The 15,677-nt window shown below is 36.7% G+C and overlaps 1 protein-coding gene across 10 annotated transcripts in view; it reads right to left on the bottom strand.

Moving 5' to 3' along the window:
* PLD1 (phospholipase D1) overlaps window positions 1-15,677 on the bottom strand; it is a 234,676-nt gene that overhangs the window by 7,831 nt on the left and 211,168 nt on the right. For 9 of the 10 annotated variants that reach the window (XM_037840656.1, XM_037840674.1, XM_037840664.1 and 6 more), the window contains 2 exons: window positions 13,694-13,828; window positions 1,495-1,648 (listed from right to left, as the gene is read on the bottom strand). In XM_037840656.1, coding sequence (XP_037696584.1) covers window positions 1,495-1,648; window positions 13,694-13,828 — 289 coding nt within the window. Of the gene's footprint in view, window positions 1-1,494; window positions 1,649-1,925; window positions 2,032-13,693; window positions 13,829-15,677 lie in introns of those variants that run through there. The other variant, XM_037840704.1, reaches the window with a different exon arrangement.

Raw genomic sequence — 15,677 nt, 5'->3', positions numbered from 1 at the left:
ATTTTCTACAATAAAAATTTATTATTTTGTAACCAGAGCCTTCTCCCTCTAAATTAGCATATATTTTGAAAGTTACAAAGAAGCCCACAACTTTAAAAGAATACTTAATTTCTCATGGAACTGAAAAGATATGATGGATATTTCTAGCTACCATGAGGAAATATTTGCTTCCTTATATATACTGCAGTAGGCAATCAGTGGGTTGATTAGCAGGGCACTAATTTTATACTCTCCCCTGCTAAACAAAGCAAATTAACATTAGAAGCTAATTGAAATATCAATGGTTTGAAAAAATTCTTACTGGCAAGCCAGTTTGTAGCAAAGGTAATAAATACAGCAAAAAAAAATTGTTGGGAGGTATTGACCAGCGGTCAGATTTTGAGGGCTGAATTTGCTGAGCTCCTTGAGCAGAGAGAGAAGAATGAACCATCTCTGGAACTAAAATTTATCTTCCTTGTCAAAAGCCTGAGTCCAGACCGTTTAGTATGAAGTAAATGGCCGCCTGCATTTGCAAGGAATGAAGTACTCTTTAGGTACCTCTCTGCTAGTGAGCCAGTTTCCAAACAGGACCATTAACTTGCAAAAGGATTAAAACAACAGTGCTGCAATGTGCATGTGTGCAATGCCTGTCTCTAAACTTGCTGCATCTCACCGTAAAAGGCCACACTGAAATCATAACAGGGCTAACAGAGTTCTCGAATCATAAAATTGTGGCAAAGGCCCAGGATGGGAGAGTGGTTGGGACGTTCCACAGACTGTGGGGAGATCAGCACGTCTGCAGTGAAGGCGGGGCGGGTGGTGGTGGTGAGAGGAGATGAGATTATGTTGATAAGGATTTTACTCTGAGATTAGAAGCCATTGGAGAGTAGTAAGCAGAGGAGTTAGGTTCTAGAAGGCTCACTTGGATTGCAGTTGGAGCCCACCCTGGAAAGTTTGAAAGCTTTATCGAATGAAGGACTCATTCAGGGTCCCACAGACCTTGCTTCTTAGCCCAGAGTTCTCTCTGCTTGACCACAAATTTGTTCAAAACAAATGTCTTCTTGCAGAGAAGATGAGGTATCTTTGATATCTGCAGTTTATCTTAAATCTCAGAACCATAGTTCCCACATTTAAAAATTATACTCTTTTAGTAATCATTTTTATTACGCCCTTGTATTACCAGAAATATTTTCATTTTAAAAAATGTACTCTCTTTAAAAAACTTAGACACTAGATCGTTTGGCCTGGCCCCAAATCAATTAATTGATTTAAAATGCTAGTTTTTTCTATTACACATTAAAATAATAAAAACTATTAAAATGAAAGATTTTGTGTACAACACAAATTGTTTTGCATTCTATGGGAGGTATACATTCTATATTCTGGGAAGCATTGTTTTAGACAAAGAAGACCTGGAAAAGAAACAATGTGCTAAAGGCAAGCTGTTGGACCTCGGGTTCCTGAGCCTTCCACAGGGAAACTACGTTAAGAGAGGCCTAGCTTTGGATGGCTGACCTAAAGCACTGTAGCCGAAGTCCTTGGGCAAACCGGCCAGCTCTGTACTCTTTTCCATCCATTACTGAAGGGACCGTCTCCGTGTCCTGCACAATAACAGCCATTTCACTGTCACGCTTTCCGAGCATGCTTCGGTCGTTTATATTAGCAGAGCCTACAAGGAGAAACAGTGGAACTAAATAATCTTCTCGTGGTGGTGGTCCCTTTCGGTTGCCCTCCCCCCCTCCATTCTTCCTTTCTGACAAAACCTTGATTTCATTCAGGGGATCAGGAGATGTGTTTTAGGGAGATGGGGCCCTCTTTAACCCAGGAGTGAAACCTGATTAATCTTAGCAAGCCACTGTAATTTCATTCTTCTTGTAAGTGACTGGCTTATATAGGAAGGGGCACTTGACATGATTCTAGCCAGTGAGACATGAAGGAAAGCCTACTGGGAGCTTCTGAGAAAGTTTCTTCTCTTCTAGCCCTTTGATATTTTGGCTTGAAGGTTTGGATGAGGACATGATTGCTGGAGCTGCTGCAGTCATTGTGTAATCACTAGGGAACAAACACACAAGATAAGGATGGCAGAGGAGAAAAAAAGATGTTAGGTCTTTAAGTCATTGAATTAGCCAACCTAGAACTTCCCTACCTTCTGTTACGTTAGATAATACATGTTCCTTATCATTTCACACACTTCCAGTTGAATTTTCTACCTTGAGTCTCAAAAGATTCTGATATATTCACCAAGCACTTAAAAAGGCAGGCTTATCAATTCAGTACAGAAGATAGCTTTCTTTTGGACTAAATAATCATACATTGCATAGACATTGACCCATAGTGATACAATTATGAATGTCAAAACTCAAGATTACCTTCACAATCGATATAGTCTCACCTCAAATATGAATTATCATTAGTGGCTATGTGTTTTTCACTCTCTTGCTTCACTTGTATGGATGGCATGCCAACAGCTTCTGTAGCAACTTTCTTCCATTTTATTTTAAAATCAAAGAGTGGAGAATAATGACTTTCACTTCTGAAGGGCTAATATTTTAAGATTAGGTAGGCCTGTGCTTTCTGGGGGTCCTCTGTTGTGTATCCAGGAGCCCCATAACGTTTTCTGCATTAGTCACGGTGGATTCACACCTTTGTATCCTTGAGATGTCCTACAAACTACAGAAGGGGCCCTACTGACTGTTTTTCTTTCATGTTCCTCTAGCCCTGGACTCAACCCTCCACTGCTTCTGCAGACATGGTGCAGAAGGGCCAGGCTGAACCAGGAGCACTGGCTGTCTTCGGTGACTGGGACGGCCGGAGGCATAAGAGGATGGCAATCCTGCAGTGAGTCCAAATGGTGGGATTTTGTGCATTAGAAAAAGGTGCCCCTTCCTGAAGAGACTTCACTGCCATTTGCCACAATATTCTCATAGTTAATATACAAATCTATGATGACTATGGATGTGAATGGCACCCCATGGTGGCCCCGGAAGATGAGAATCAAGGACTCAGCAGAAATTTGGGAGTATTGATCATGTGCTGTAATGGGGAGACCTTTAAAACACTTTGTTCTGCTAGCAACAAATCATCCTTTATACTTGAACTTATACTTTGATTACAGTATAAAATTCGCAGTCTTGTCTTTGGGCTTGAGAGTTAGTTTGGCATTATATAGGCAAGTCATTTAACGTTCTTTAGCTTTTATTTAATCTTTTGTAAATTGAGATAATAATACAGACCTTGTAGGGTTGCTGTGGGAATTAAGTAAGATCATGTGGAAGCCCTTATTAATCTACAAATGTGAATTATTATTGGCATTATTATGAGACACCTGTTAACTCTATAATATTCTGCATCAGAGAACAATGCAACAGGAAGGGACATAGCTGGAATGCATCAAAGAAGCTGCCTCTCTGGGTTAATCACCCCCCACCCATGTGTGTGAACTCTAAGGAAGCAAGGAACAAACTAGTGCCACTTGGGGCTTCGCTATCCCCCTGGCCCCAGCACAGGCTGCTCTTGGGCTGGGGGCTGCCTGAATTGGGTAGATATCACAGCCCTGCTTGCTGCAGGGTCACTGGAGGTGTGAGCCAGCCTGGAAAGCCTTCTGCACAGCACACACACACTCATATAGGTCCCCCAGCCTCTCTCTCACGGCAATGGGGACCCTGCATTCCCAAGGAGAGGAATACATTCCTGGTATTCTGAGCCGGAATTCTTAGAGAATTGTGCTTCAAGGGCTAACCTGGATTCTGGAGTAACCCAGAGCATTAACTCTGGACCCAGCTGGAGAAGTGATTTGGCTCCTATTTAATAGGAAAGTGAAGAGAGTGATGAGAAAATTTTAGCTGAATTTAATAAATGAGATACTGAATATGAGGTGTTCATGAATGTAAATGCCACCTCTATTTTTACTGTTAAAAGTTCCTGTATTCTATTATGTGGTTAATTGTATAAATATAAGAGAGTTCTTAAATGAACTAGAACAAACACACATCACTATTACAAGGTGTTCAAAATAGGGTGTTACATGGGAAAAATATAATTAATGTAAACTAAGGTCTAGAGTTAACAGTAACATTGTAATATTCTTTCGTTAATTGTAACAAAGGCACTATACCAAAGCTAAATGTCAATAATAGAGGGATATAAAGTGCATGGGATTTTTTCTTTGGAAGAAATGAGAATGTTCTCATATTGACTGTAGTGGTGAATGATTGTACACTTAGGGTGGATTGTATGGTGTGTGAATAAAAAACTGTTTTAAAAAAAGTTCCCGTATTCAGAAAAACTAACTCAGAACAAGAGATACAATATTTTCCCATTTCTAGTCAACATATGAGGAAGAAGAGAGAGTGAAGGATCTGGAAAAATATACACTAAGCTGTTGACAGCTGTGAGTTCCTTCAGGGGAAGAGAATGAGAACAATAAGGAAGATGTTTACCTTTTATTATGTATACTTCCTTACAGTTTGAATTGTTTACAATAAATCTAACTTATATCCATAGACTAATTTTTGTGGTAACTGCCATCCCTTGTTTTTAACAGAACTTTCCCTTCATAATTTAAAACCACTTAGTTTTTAGAAAGTAAACTTTTCTAAGTCTGCTATTAGGGAACTTTTAAAAAAATTGTGAAATACAGCAAAATAGAAAAGAGTAGGTGAAAATAAGAATGTCCAACTTAAAAACAATAAAATGAATATATCTGTTCTTATCACTAAGGCTAGAAAATAGAACATTACCACATCCCAGAAGCTTTCATGTGCTTTCCCATCCATACCCAAGAGGAGCCTTTATGTGGAATTTTGTGCTCACTATGCTGTACCTGTTTTTCTGAAGAAAAAGTAGTTTACTTTTGACTAGCATTTAATTTATATAAATGGAACCATATAGTAGGTAATCTTTTGAGATTTGCTTCTTTCATTCAATACTATGTCTTTGAGATTTATCTGTGCTGATGCACACAATTCTAATGAGTTTATTTTCCTTGAATGACCACATAAGGGCTTACTTATTCATTCCACTGTTAATGGATGCTTAGATTGCTTCTGGGGTTTTGTTGTGATGCACAATTCTGCTCTACACAGTTGTACATACGATTCCTGTTAAACAAGTGCGAGTTTTTCTAGATGCAGGAATGGATTGCTGGGCTGCAGGGCTGGGTTGCAGTGACTTTACCAGATGATTTTAGAAAGTGTTTGTAACAACTTACACACCCATTAGCAGTGGATAGGTATGTTGCTGCATGGCTTTGTCAATACTTGAATTGCTGAACTTTTAAATTTTGCCAACCTGGTATTTTTTATTTATTTTTATTTTATTAACACATATACAACATGAAATTTGCTCCTTTAACCACATTCAGATATATAATACAGTTGTATTAATTACATTCATAACATTGTGCTTCCATAACCCTTATCCATTACCACAACTTTTCCATCACCTCCAACAGAAATTCTGTACCAATTAACCTTTAACTTTCCATTTGCTAGCTCTCTCCAGCCCCTGGTAACCTGTAATCTAGTTTTTAACTCTATGAATTTGCTTATTCTAATTATTTCATTTATATGAAATAATAAATATTTGTCCTTTTGTGTCTGGCTTACTTCACTCAACATGTCTTCAAGGTTCATCCATGTTGACACTTCTGTCAGAACCTTGTTCCTTTTCACAACTGCGTAATAATTGCATTGCATGTATATATCTTATTTTACTTCATCTGTTGATGGGTACATGAGGTGCTTCCATCTTTTGGCAATTGTGAGTAATGCTGCTATGAACACTGGTGTGCAAATATCTGAGTCCCTGCTTTCAGTTTTTTTGAGTATATACCTAAAAGATGAATTGTATGGCAAATCTGTACTTAACTCTTTGAAAAATTGCCAAACTGTTTTCCACAGTGGCTGCACCATTTTACATTCCCTACCAACAAAGAATATGTATTCCTATTTCTCTACATCCTCTTCAACATTTGCTATTTTTCTTCTTCTTCTTTTTTTGTAATAGCAGCCATTCTAGTGGGTGTGATGTGGTATCTCATTGTGGTTTTGATTTGCATTTCCTTAACGGCTACTTATGTTTAGCATCTTTTCATGTGCTTTTTGGCCATTTGTACATCTCCTTTGGAGAAATGTCTGTTCAAGTCCTTTTTTTTTTTTTTTTTTTTTTTAACAATTGGGTTGTTTGTCATTTCGTTGTTGAGTTGTAGAATTCTTTATAGATGCTGGAAATTAAACCCTTATCAGAGATGTGGTTTCCAAATATTTTCTCCAGTTCTGTGGGTTGTCATTTTACTTTCTTGATGAAGTCTTCTGATGCATAAAAGTTTTAATTTTGATGAGGTTTCATTTATCTTTTTTCTTCTTCTTCTCATGCTTTTCGTATAAGGTCTAAGAAACTACTACCTAATATAAAGTCCTGAAGATGCTTCCCTAGGTTTTCTTCCAAGAGTTTTACAGACTTTGCTCTTATATTTAGATCTTTGATCCATTTTGGATTTAAATTTAAATTTTGTGTATGGTGTGAGATAGGGGTCCTCTTTCATTTTTTTGTGTGTGGATATCCAGTTCCCCCAGCACCATTTATTGAAGAATCTATTCTTTCCCAATTGAGTGGACTTGGCAACCTTGTCAAAAATCAACTGGCCATAGATATGAGGCTCTACATCTGAGCTCTCAGTTTGATTCCACTGATCTATCCTTATGCCACTACCATGATGTTTTACTGTTTTACTGTATCTTTGTAATAAGTTTTATAGCTGGGATGTGTGAGTCTTCCAACTTTGTTTTTTTATTTCAAAATGATTTTGGCTACTTGAGGCTCCCTACCCATACAAATATAGTGATTAGCTTTTCTATTTCTGAAAAGAAGGCTGTTGGAATTTTTAATGGAATTGTGTTGAATCTGTAAATCATTTTGGGTAGAGTTGACATCTTGACAATATTTAGACTTCCAGTCCATGAGTGTGGAATGTCCTTTCATTTATTTAGATTTTCCTTGATTTCCTTTAGCAATGTTTTGTAGTTTTCCATGTATTAGTTCTTTACATCCTTGTTAAATTTATTCCTAGATATTTGATTCTTTTAGTTGCAGTTGTAAATGAATTTTTTCTTCTGAATTTCTTCCTCGGATTGTTCATATATACAAACAATATCACATATACAAACACTACTGATTTCACATGTTAATCTTGGACCCCACCACTTTGCTGAATTCTTTTATGAGCTCTAGTAGCTTTGTTAGAGACTTTTTGGGACTTTGTATATAGAGGCTCATGTTGCCACCAAATAGGGAAAGTTTTATTTCTTCCTTTCCAATTTGGATACCTTTTATTTCTTTTTCTTTCCTAATTTGCTCTGGCTGGAACTTCTAGTACAATGATGAATAACATTGGCGACAGTAGGCATCCTTGTCTTGTTTCAGATCTTAGAGGGAAAGCTTTTAGTCTTTTACCATTGAGTATGATGTTAGTAGTGGGTTTTTCTTATATGCTGTTTATCATTTGAGGAAGTTTCTTTCTATTTTTCAGTGTTCTAAGCGTTTTCTTAAAATTTTATTTAAGTATTTTTTTTTTTAATCAAGAAGGGGTGCTGGATTTTGTCAAATGCCTTTTCTGTATAAATTGAGATGATCATGTGTTTTTTTCCCTTTGATTTATTGATGTGGTGTATTACATTAATTGATTTTCTTGTTTTGAACCACCATTGCATACCTGAGACAAATTCCACTTGATCATGCTGTATAATTCCTTTCATGTGCTTTTGGATTCAGTTTGTTAATATTTTGTTGAGGATTTCTGCATCATATTCAAAACAGATATTGGTCTGTAATTTTCTTTTTTTGTGTCTTTATCTGGCTTTGGTATTAGGGTGATGTTGGTCTCATAGAATGAGTTAGGTAGTGTTCCTTGATCTTCAATTTTTTGGAAGAGTTTGAGTAGGACTGGTATTAATTCTTCTTGGAACATTTGGTAGAAATCACATTTGAAACATCTGGTCCTGGGTTGTTCTTTGTTGGAAGGTTAAATATCTATACAAATAATTGGTCTGCTAAGATCTTCTGTTTCTTCTTGATTCAGTGTAGTTGTTTGTGTTTTTCTAGGAACTTGTCCATTTTGTTTATGGTGTCTAATTTATTAGCACATACTTGTTCATGATATCTTCTTATGAACCTTTTTATTTCTGTGAGGTCAGTAGCAATGTCCTTCCTTTCCTTTCTGCTTTTAATTATTCACATTGTTTCTTATTGTTTTTGTCAATCTAGTTAAAGGTTTGCCAACTTTATTGATCTTTTCAAAGAAACAACTTTTGTTTTTGTTAATTCTCTCTATTGTTTTCTTTTAATTCTCTATTTCATTTACTTCTAATCTTTTTTTTTTTTTGAATTTATTTTATTTATTTCCTTCTTTCTGCTTGCTTTGAGTTTGGTTTGATGATCTTTTCCAGTCCTCCAGGAACTGTACACTTCCAGGTATGCAGTCAGGTCTTTGATTTGAGCTCTTTCTTTTTTCTAATGTAAACATTTAGGGCTATAAATTTCCCTCTGAGTACTCTCTGCTGGGTCTCATAAGTTTTGATATATTGTTAAGAGCGTGCTGTTGTTGTTTAACTTCCATATGTTTATGGATTTTCCAATTCTCCACTTGTTACGGATTTAATCTTTTTAAATTTATTGAGAGTTGTTTTGTGACCTAACATGTTGACTATCCTGGAGAATAATCCATGCACACTTGAGAAGAATGTGTATACTGCTGTTTTGGGGTGTGGTGTTCTTCATATGTCTGTTAGGTCTAGTTCATATATTATTCAAGTCTTTGTTTCCTTATTGATCTTCTGCCTAGATGTTCTAGCTATTGATGAAAGTGGTGTATTGAAGTCTCCAGCTATTATTGTTGAGGTGTCTGTTTCTCCCTTCAGTTTTGCCAGTGTTGCCTCATGTATTTTGGGGCAATGTGGCTAGGTGCATAAATATTCATGATTGTTATTTCTTCTTGGTGGATCACTCCTCTTATTAGTACATAGTGTCCTGCTTTATCTCTTGAAACAGCTTTTGACTTAAAGTGTATTAATTGTCTGATATTAGTATAGCTACCTCAGCTCTCTTTTGGTTATTATTCTCTTTTCCCATCCTTTCACTTTCAACCTATTTGTGTCTTTGGGTTTAAGGTGAGTCTCTTATAAACAACATGTAGTTGGATTGTGCTTTTTTTTTTTTTTTTAAATCCATTCTGGTAAGCCGCATCTTTTGATTGGGGCGTCTAATCCATCAAAATTCAATGTCATTACTGTTAAGGCAGGACTTACTTCAGCTATTTTGTCCTTTGTTTTTTATATGTCATATCTTTTTGTCTCTCTTTTCCTTTATTGCAGCATCTTTTTGTGTATAATTGATTTCCATTTCTAAATATTTTTAAAATACTTTCTTTGTGGTTATGTTAGGGTTTTTATGGCACAGCCTAGTCTATAAACCACTATTTTGAAAAGAATACTAACTTAACTTCAATGGCATACACATTATCTGCTCCCATATCCCTTCTTAATACTGTTTTTGTCAAGTATTACATCTTTATATTTTGCATGTCCATTATCAGGAAATATGATTATTTCTTATTCAGTTGTAGTCTAATTTCTATGGGAATTAAAAAGTAGAGTTATATATTGGGGATACAGGACTATCGGGTTTTGCATTTACACATTTAGTTACTTTTACCAAAGATCTTCACTTCTTTCTACTGCTCCAAGCCACCCTCTCCTGTCGTTTCCTTTCAATATGAACTCCCTTTAGCTAGTCTTGTAGGGCAGGTTTTTTTTTTTTTCCCCCGTGTGTGTGTGTGTGTGTGTGTGTATGTGTGTGTGTGTGTGACAAATTCTCTCAGTTTTGTTTATCTATGATTGTCTTACCCTCTCCCTCATTTTTGAAGGACAATTTTGCCAGATAAAGAAGTTTTGGCTGGCAGTTTTTCATGTTCAGCACCTTAAATATATCATACCACAGCCTTCTTGCCACCATGGTTCCTGATGAGAATTCTCCAAACTTGTATTTTTAAAAAACTGTTATTTGTCTCATTATTATACTAAGGAGAATGAATGTCTTTTCATATTTATGGGCCAAGAGTGTGTCCTCTTTGCTGAAGTTTCTATTTAATTTTTTGCTCATTTTTCTTTGAATGTTTCCTTTATGGGTTTATAGTAGTACTTTGTGTGTTTTGGATATTAGTATGTTGTATATATCTTATTTTAGTTTGTGGTTTATCTTTTTATTCTTTTTATGAGATCTTTTAGTGAATAAGTTTTGAATTTTAATGCAATTGGATTTACCCATCTTTTCCTTTATGGTTTATATTTCTTTGTGTCTTATTTAAGAAACTGTTAATCCTTTTGTGGTAGGTAGAATAATGACCCCCGAACAATACCTTGATTTTAGCCCAGTGAGACTTGTGTTGGACTTTCAACCGACAGAACTGTAAGATAATAAATTTGTGTTGTGTTAATCACTAACTTTGTGGTGACTTGTTGCAGCAGCAATTGGAAACTAATGTATCTTCCCTACCTTATTTTAGTTTCTTTGTTTTAAACAAAAATTGGTTCTACTATTGAGCCCAGAGAGGCCACTGCATAGTTCCCATACAGTTGTATTTCTTGTGCCTCCAGTTTCTCAACCCTGACAGCAAAAGTAGAGTCTCCTAGGAAGATTTTAACAAATAGTGATGCCAAAACAAAAACTAAACTCTGACTAGAATCTCTGGAAGTAGGAACAAGGCATTGGTATTTTCCCGCAAATACATCTCCATTCCTCTGTCTAGCCATCAATCCATCTTTTTTTTTTTTTAAGTCCATTTTAAAGTAAACTACAGACATGAGTATACTTCCTCCTAAATGGTTGTGTGTGTGTGTGTGTGTGTGTGTGTGTGTGTGTGTGTGTGTATTCCCCGTGTATTCCCCAGGAGATGCTAATGCAGCCAGGGTTGAGACTCACTGGACTCTATATTTTTAGAATAAGTACAATCCCTTATTGGAAAGCCCTTCAACTGATGGCTTTCCTGTGTCACTTTCAAGTCAGCTGGTTTACAAACTGATACTCTTGACTACCACATGGTTCCCCATCTACCCACACCCTTATTGATTGCCTCTGGACCTACCTGCTCCAGTTCACTAATATCCATCCAGGTATTTCTGGGGTTGGGTGGAACCCTAACCTGCCTCCTTTCCTGGCCTATGAGCTCTCTGAGGACAACCGCATAGTTTTATCCATTTTCTTATCTTCCTATTGTGCTTTGTAGTGGATTAATAAACATTAAAAGAAAATTGCTTCATTTAGTCTAAGTCCACTTAGAATTTAAGTGGACTTACTTCTACTTAAAGGATAACCTTGGTTAGTTTGGTTAAGTGCCAATATTAGAATGGCTTAAAGAACTGGATTTGGTCACAGATGTCATGACCAGCAGCACTTGGGCAACAGATAATTAAAGCAATACTCAAAAGGTATCTTCACGGTGAGAAAACAAATATGTCCTCATGAAGAAAAAGTCAGGATAAACAATAATTCATTTGTCTGGTGTCAATTCTTCAATCATTCTGGCATCCGTTTGCCATGCTAGAAAAGTTAATCACTGGATTTCTTTAACCTCCTTTAAATTAAGCCTTCAAATACTTGCTTCACACCTGTAAAATGGTTTCATCCTCACTTCTCTCTAAGAATTTTAAACATTGTTCTCTGTTATGAACTCAAACAGGACTGATATGTTAGAGTAGCAACAACAAACCAGCTTACTTCTAGTGTTTCTGCCGAGGTAATAGCAAAAGCTCCTTTGGATTTTTCCACGGGGGCATCTGTTCTTTAAACCAAACTGCCCTTGGGGAAGGAGAAAAAGAAATCCAGCCTACAAGGACTAACAAATAAGACCTCTTCCCACTCCCAAGGACACATCTTCAGTTTTATGAGAGTGGATAAATACTTTATGCAAAACTGAGCGATTATTGCTAGCCCAAATAAAATGTAGCCTCTGGGTTATCAGAAACCTTTCTAGAAAATAAGTCAATTAAAAAATTCAGCAAACCTATTTAAATATAAGTCCTGTCACTAAAAACTACTTTGCATTTACATTTTATGTAAAGCAAAGCAGGCTGAAAGTCAAAATGACCTTTAAAAGGAAAATATTTACACCTCTCAATTTTATTTCAAGAGTTCTGAAATCTTGCTGAAGATATCAAGTGAATTTTATTTGGCTTTGTTTATTTGTTTTTCCATTTCAGCAAACATCAATGTTTTTCCCTTCCTGCTGTCACTGCCAGATTTAATACAAAAATATTTTGCAGTTGACTTCTAAAGAGCAAGCCCAGAGTAGCTAGGGAGAAATAAAAGAAGGCCTTTTTTATTGGAGGAAGTGAGTGAGTGTGTAAACCCCTAAAGAGTTGCAATACCTACAGAGCAAGAGATCCAAGATGCTAGATGTTTTTCCTACATGCCTTGTGCAAGTATTCACAGAATATGTATCTCACCACTGTGGTCTATACATCTTTTGGCATTGGCTTCAGAACTACTTTTCCTTTCTTTTCAAATCATGTTCCAGATAAGACAGTATCATTATTCCTAGATATGAGATTTTTTTTTCTTTTCTTAGTGCAGAAGAGATACAGAAAAGGCCGTATCTCTGCCAAAAAATTTTCAAAACACTCCAGGACATTTTATTTCTTAAGAACAGGGAAGTATCTTCTTACAGCTGAGAAACTAACATTTTATTTAAAACAGACTAGTGGAATTCCCAGTAGTGGGACACATCATATCTCTAAGTAGCAACCTACCCCCCACCCTATCCCTTGCTGTGAACTCATTTATCTGGCTGGTTATTAATACTCTCTTTCTCATCCTGGCCTTTCAGTGTTAGCCTGACGTAATATTTCCATTCAATGATGGGAAAATGAAGCTTTCCATGTGTATAAAAGAATGAAGCTGAACATCCACCCCTCTGGTCAAGTGATCTAATCTGGGTAGAATGTGCACCAAGTAACTCTCTCCTGACTCTGTCAGTAGCGATAGGAATTTGGAGGAATGCAGTGTGTATTCTTGTGAAGAAAAGACTGATGTTCTCTGTCTAGGACTACATCCTATCATTAATTATCATGCAACTTCTACCTCACCCACACATGCACCGATAAAGCTGGCCTGCTCTGCACCTGATTAATGACACCCAAAATACAGATGCTAGAGAAAAAAATGGTAAGCGTAGGGGCAGTAATGCTTTAATAGCCTTCCAATATTGATGCTTGCCTAACTTCAGATCTGTGGTAATGATTATGTCAGTATGGTGAAAACACATACTAATTATGATGAGACATTCATTTATGACACATTTTCCCTCCCCATTTCTCCTCCTCCAACCCCCCAAATCTAGATACTTGGATTAAAAATTAAAATTGGGGAATAATAAAGAATGAATGCACACAGGCAGATTATTGGACTGCTGAGTTAAAACAATTGCCCCTGGACACTGTAATTTGCACAAGGGCCATTTGATTGCTCGGTGTCTGTTTCTTCACAGATCAAAACAGGGGTTGGAAAGGATGTAAAAGAAAATGTTTACTTCAGAAATGTGTTAGAAATTGTGTAACTGCCCCCTTTTAATTGCAAAGAAAATCTGGGAGGAAGAATAAGAAAGATTTTTCCCTGGGGTAAGTTAACTCTCTAAACGGAACACAATTCTAGACTGTTTACTTACCAATAATAACAGTGTTGTCATCAGCAATTAGCAACTTGCTGTGGACATAGATGAGCTCAGTGACTAAGTTTCCTTCAAGCTCTGCATGTGTTCTAAGGCCACAGAATGATATGTAATTTATCCACTGATTGCCAACTGTGAATTAAAAAAGAAATTATTTAAATTAATATGACCAAGTATAATAAAGGCACATTAAATTTTACTGTTTTTCAAAACAAATATGCTACTTGAACAAATCCTTAAGAATAGACTATATATTGCATATATGTACTCTCTGTTTCAGAATTCTCCTTGGATCTGTGTTTGCTATTTGAAGTTTTATATTATTAATGTGGATGAATGTACATTTTTTCCTAATCACATTGATGTGCTTTCTAAGTCTTCCCTTTGCCCAGGCAATCCATAAAATATTCAAATATGAATATTTTATTTTAAAGATTTGGCAGGTAATTATGGAAGAGTGATTAAAGCTGAGCTACAGTAGATAACACAAGACTTCAGTGTAGCAACTACATCTCTCTTGGTGACATCTGATGCAGGTTAAATCCAGTGCATGAAGTGTGCTAAAACCACTTACATATTTTGTAGCATATTTAGTGCAAAACAGTAGTTAAAATTTATAGACTTTGGGTAAATAAAGTGTTGCAAATAAAAGACTCCTTGATCATTAAAATTAGGGAGTGAAAGAATTCTTCTACATTTGAGCTTGGAGAATTTTCTTCAGTTCAAGGGATACTGGGTTTGGGATGCTGCCTCTCCTGTGTGCAAGCACTGATGCTGTCCACACCAAGCCAGCCAGCAACCACCACCCTGGCAGGAGAGCGCTGGTCTCAAGATTTTATGGTCCTCTCTCACAAAGCAGTTGTCCTGGATAAGCAGTACCTGATACTAAGAATAAATGGAGTAGAAACACACCATCACATAATTTAATAGAGAATGTAAATCTTTTTTTTTCTTTAAAAGAACCTGAAACATACTAATAGAACCAATGTTAGTTCATGTTCCATTTACTGAAGCTTCCATTTATTACTGATTTTTTTTATTACTCCAATCTCATTCAATGTTTCTATTAAGTTTAATGCTGTGGAAAGAAATTCATTTGTAGGTTATGTACAGAAATTCCTCCTGTGTCTGTTTGAAATTGTTATGTACCCCAGGAAAGACTATGTTCTTTAATGCAATATTGTGGGGGCACTCTTGTGGGACCTTTTGATTAGATTATTTCCATGGAGCTGTGACCCCGCCCATTCAGGGTGGGTCTTAATTAGATAACTGGAGTCCTTTAAGAGAGCTCACAGAGAGAAGGAGCTCAGAGAAGCTGAGAGAGACATTTTGGAGAGAAACTAAGATATGTAATCCAGAGTTTGCCCCCAGGAGAAGCTAAGAGCTGAAACAGACCCAGATGCTTGGAAACGTAGACAGAAAGACATTTGGAGATGTTAAGCTAAAAGATGAAGCCCAGAGTTTGCTTCAGAGACTCTAAGACAGGATCCCCAGACACTTAGAAAGAAATGCCCAGGGAGAACAAGCAAGGTTGCACAGGAGCTGAGAGAGAGAAGCTGAGAGAGACAGAAGCCCAGAGACATTTTGGAGAAAGCCATTTTGAAACCAGAACCCAGGAACAAAGGACCAGCAGGCACCAGCCATGTGCCTTCCTAGCTAACAGAGGTGTTCTGTACACCATTGGCCTTTCTTCAGTGAAGGTATCCTCTTGCTGATGCCTTAGTTTGGACTCCTTTATGGCCTTAAAACTGTGAATTTGTAACCTAATAAATCTCCTTTATAAAAGCCAATTCATTTCTGGTATTTTTGCATAATGGCAGCTTTAGCAAACTGGAACACCTCCATTTACAAATAACACTATGCTTACATATATGATGATCTTGCAGGTGTGTTGCCAACAATTGATGTGTTGGTGTACCAGTACATATGTGTAGGAGATGTTTTTCTATACAGTTTCATGTAAATGGGATTTTTGTGAATC

This window comes from Choloepus didactylus, chromosome 1 (assembly GCF_015220235.1).
Source record: "Choloepus didactylus isolate mChoDid1 chromosome 1, mChoDid1.pri, whole genome shotgun sequence".
Taxonomy (NCBI): domain Eukaryota; kingdom Metazoa; phylum Chordata; class Mammalia; order Pilosa; family Megalonychidae; genus Choloepus; species Choloepus didactylus.
This window is presented reverse-complemented; position numbering and strand designations above follow the sequence as displayed.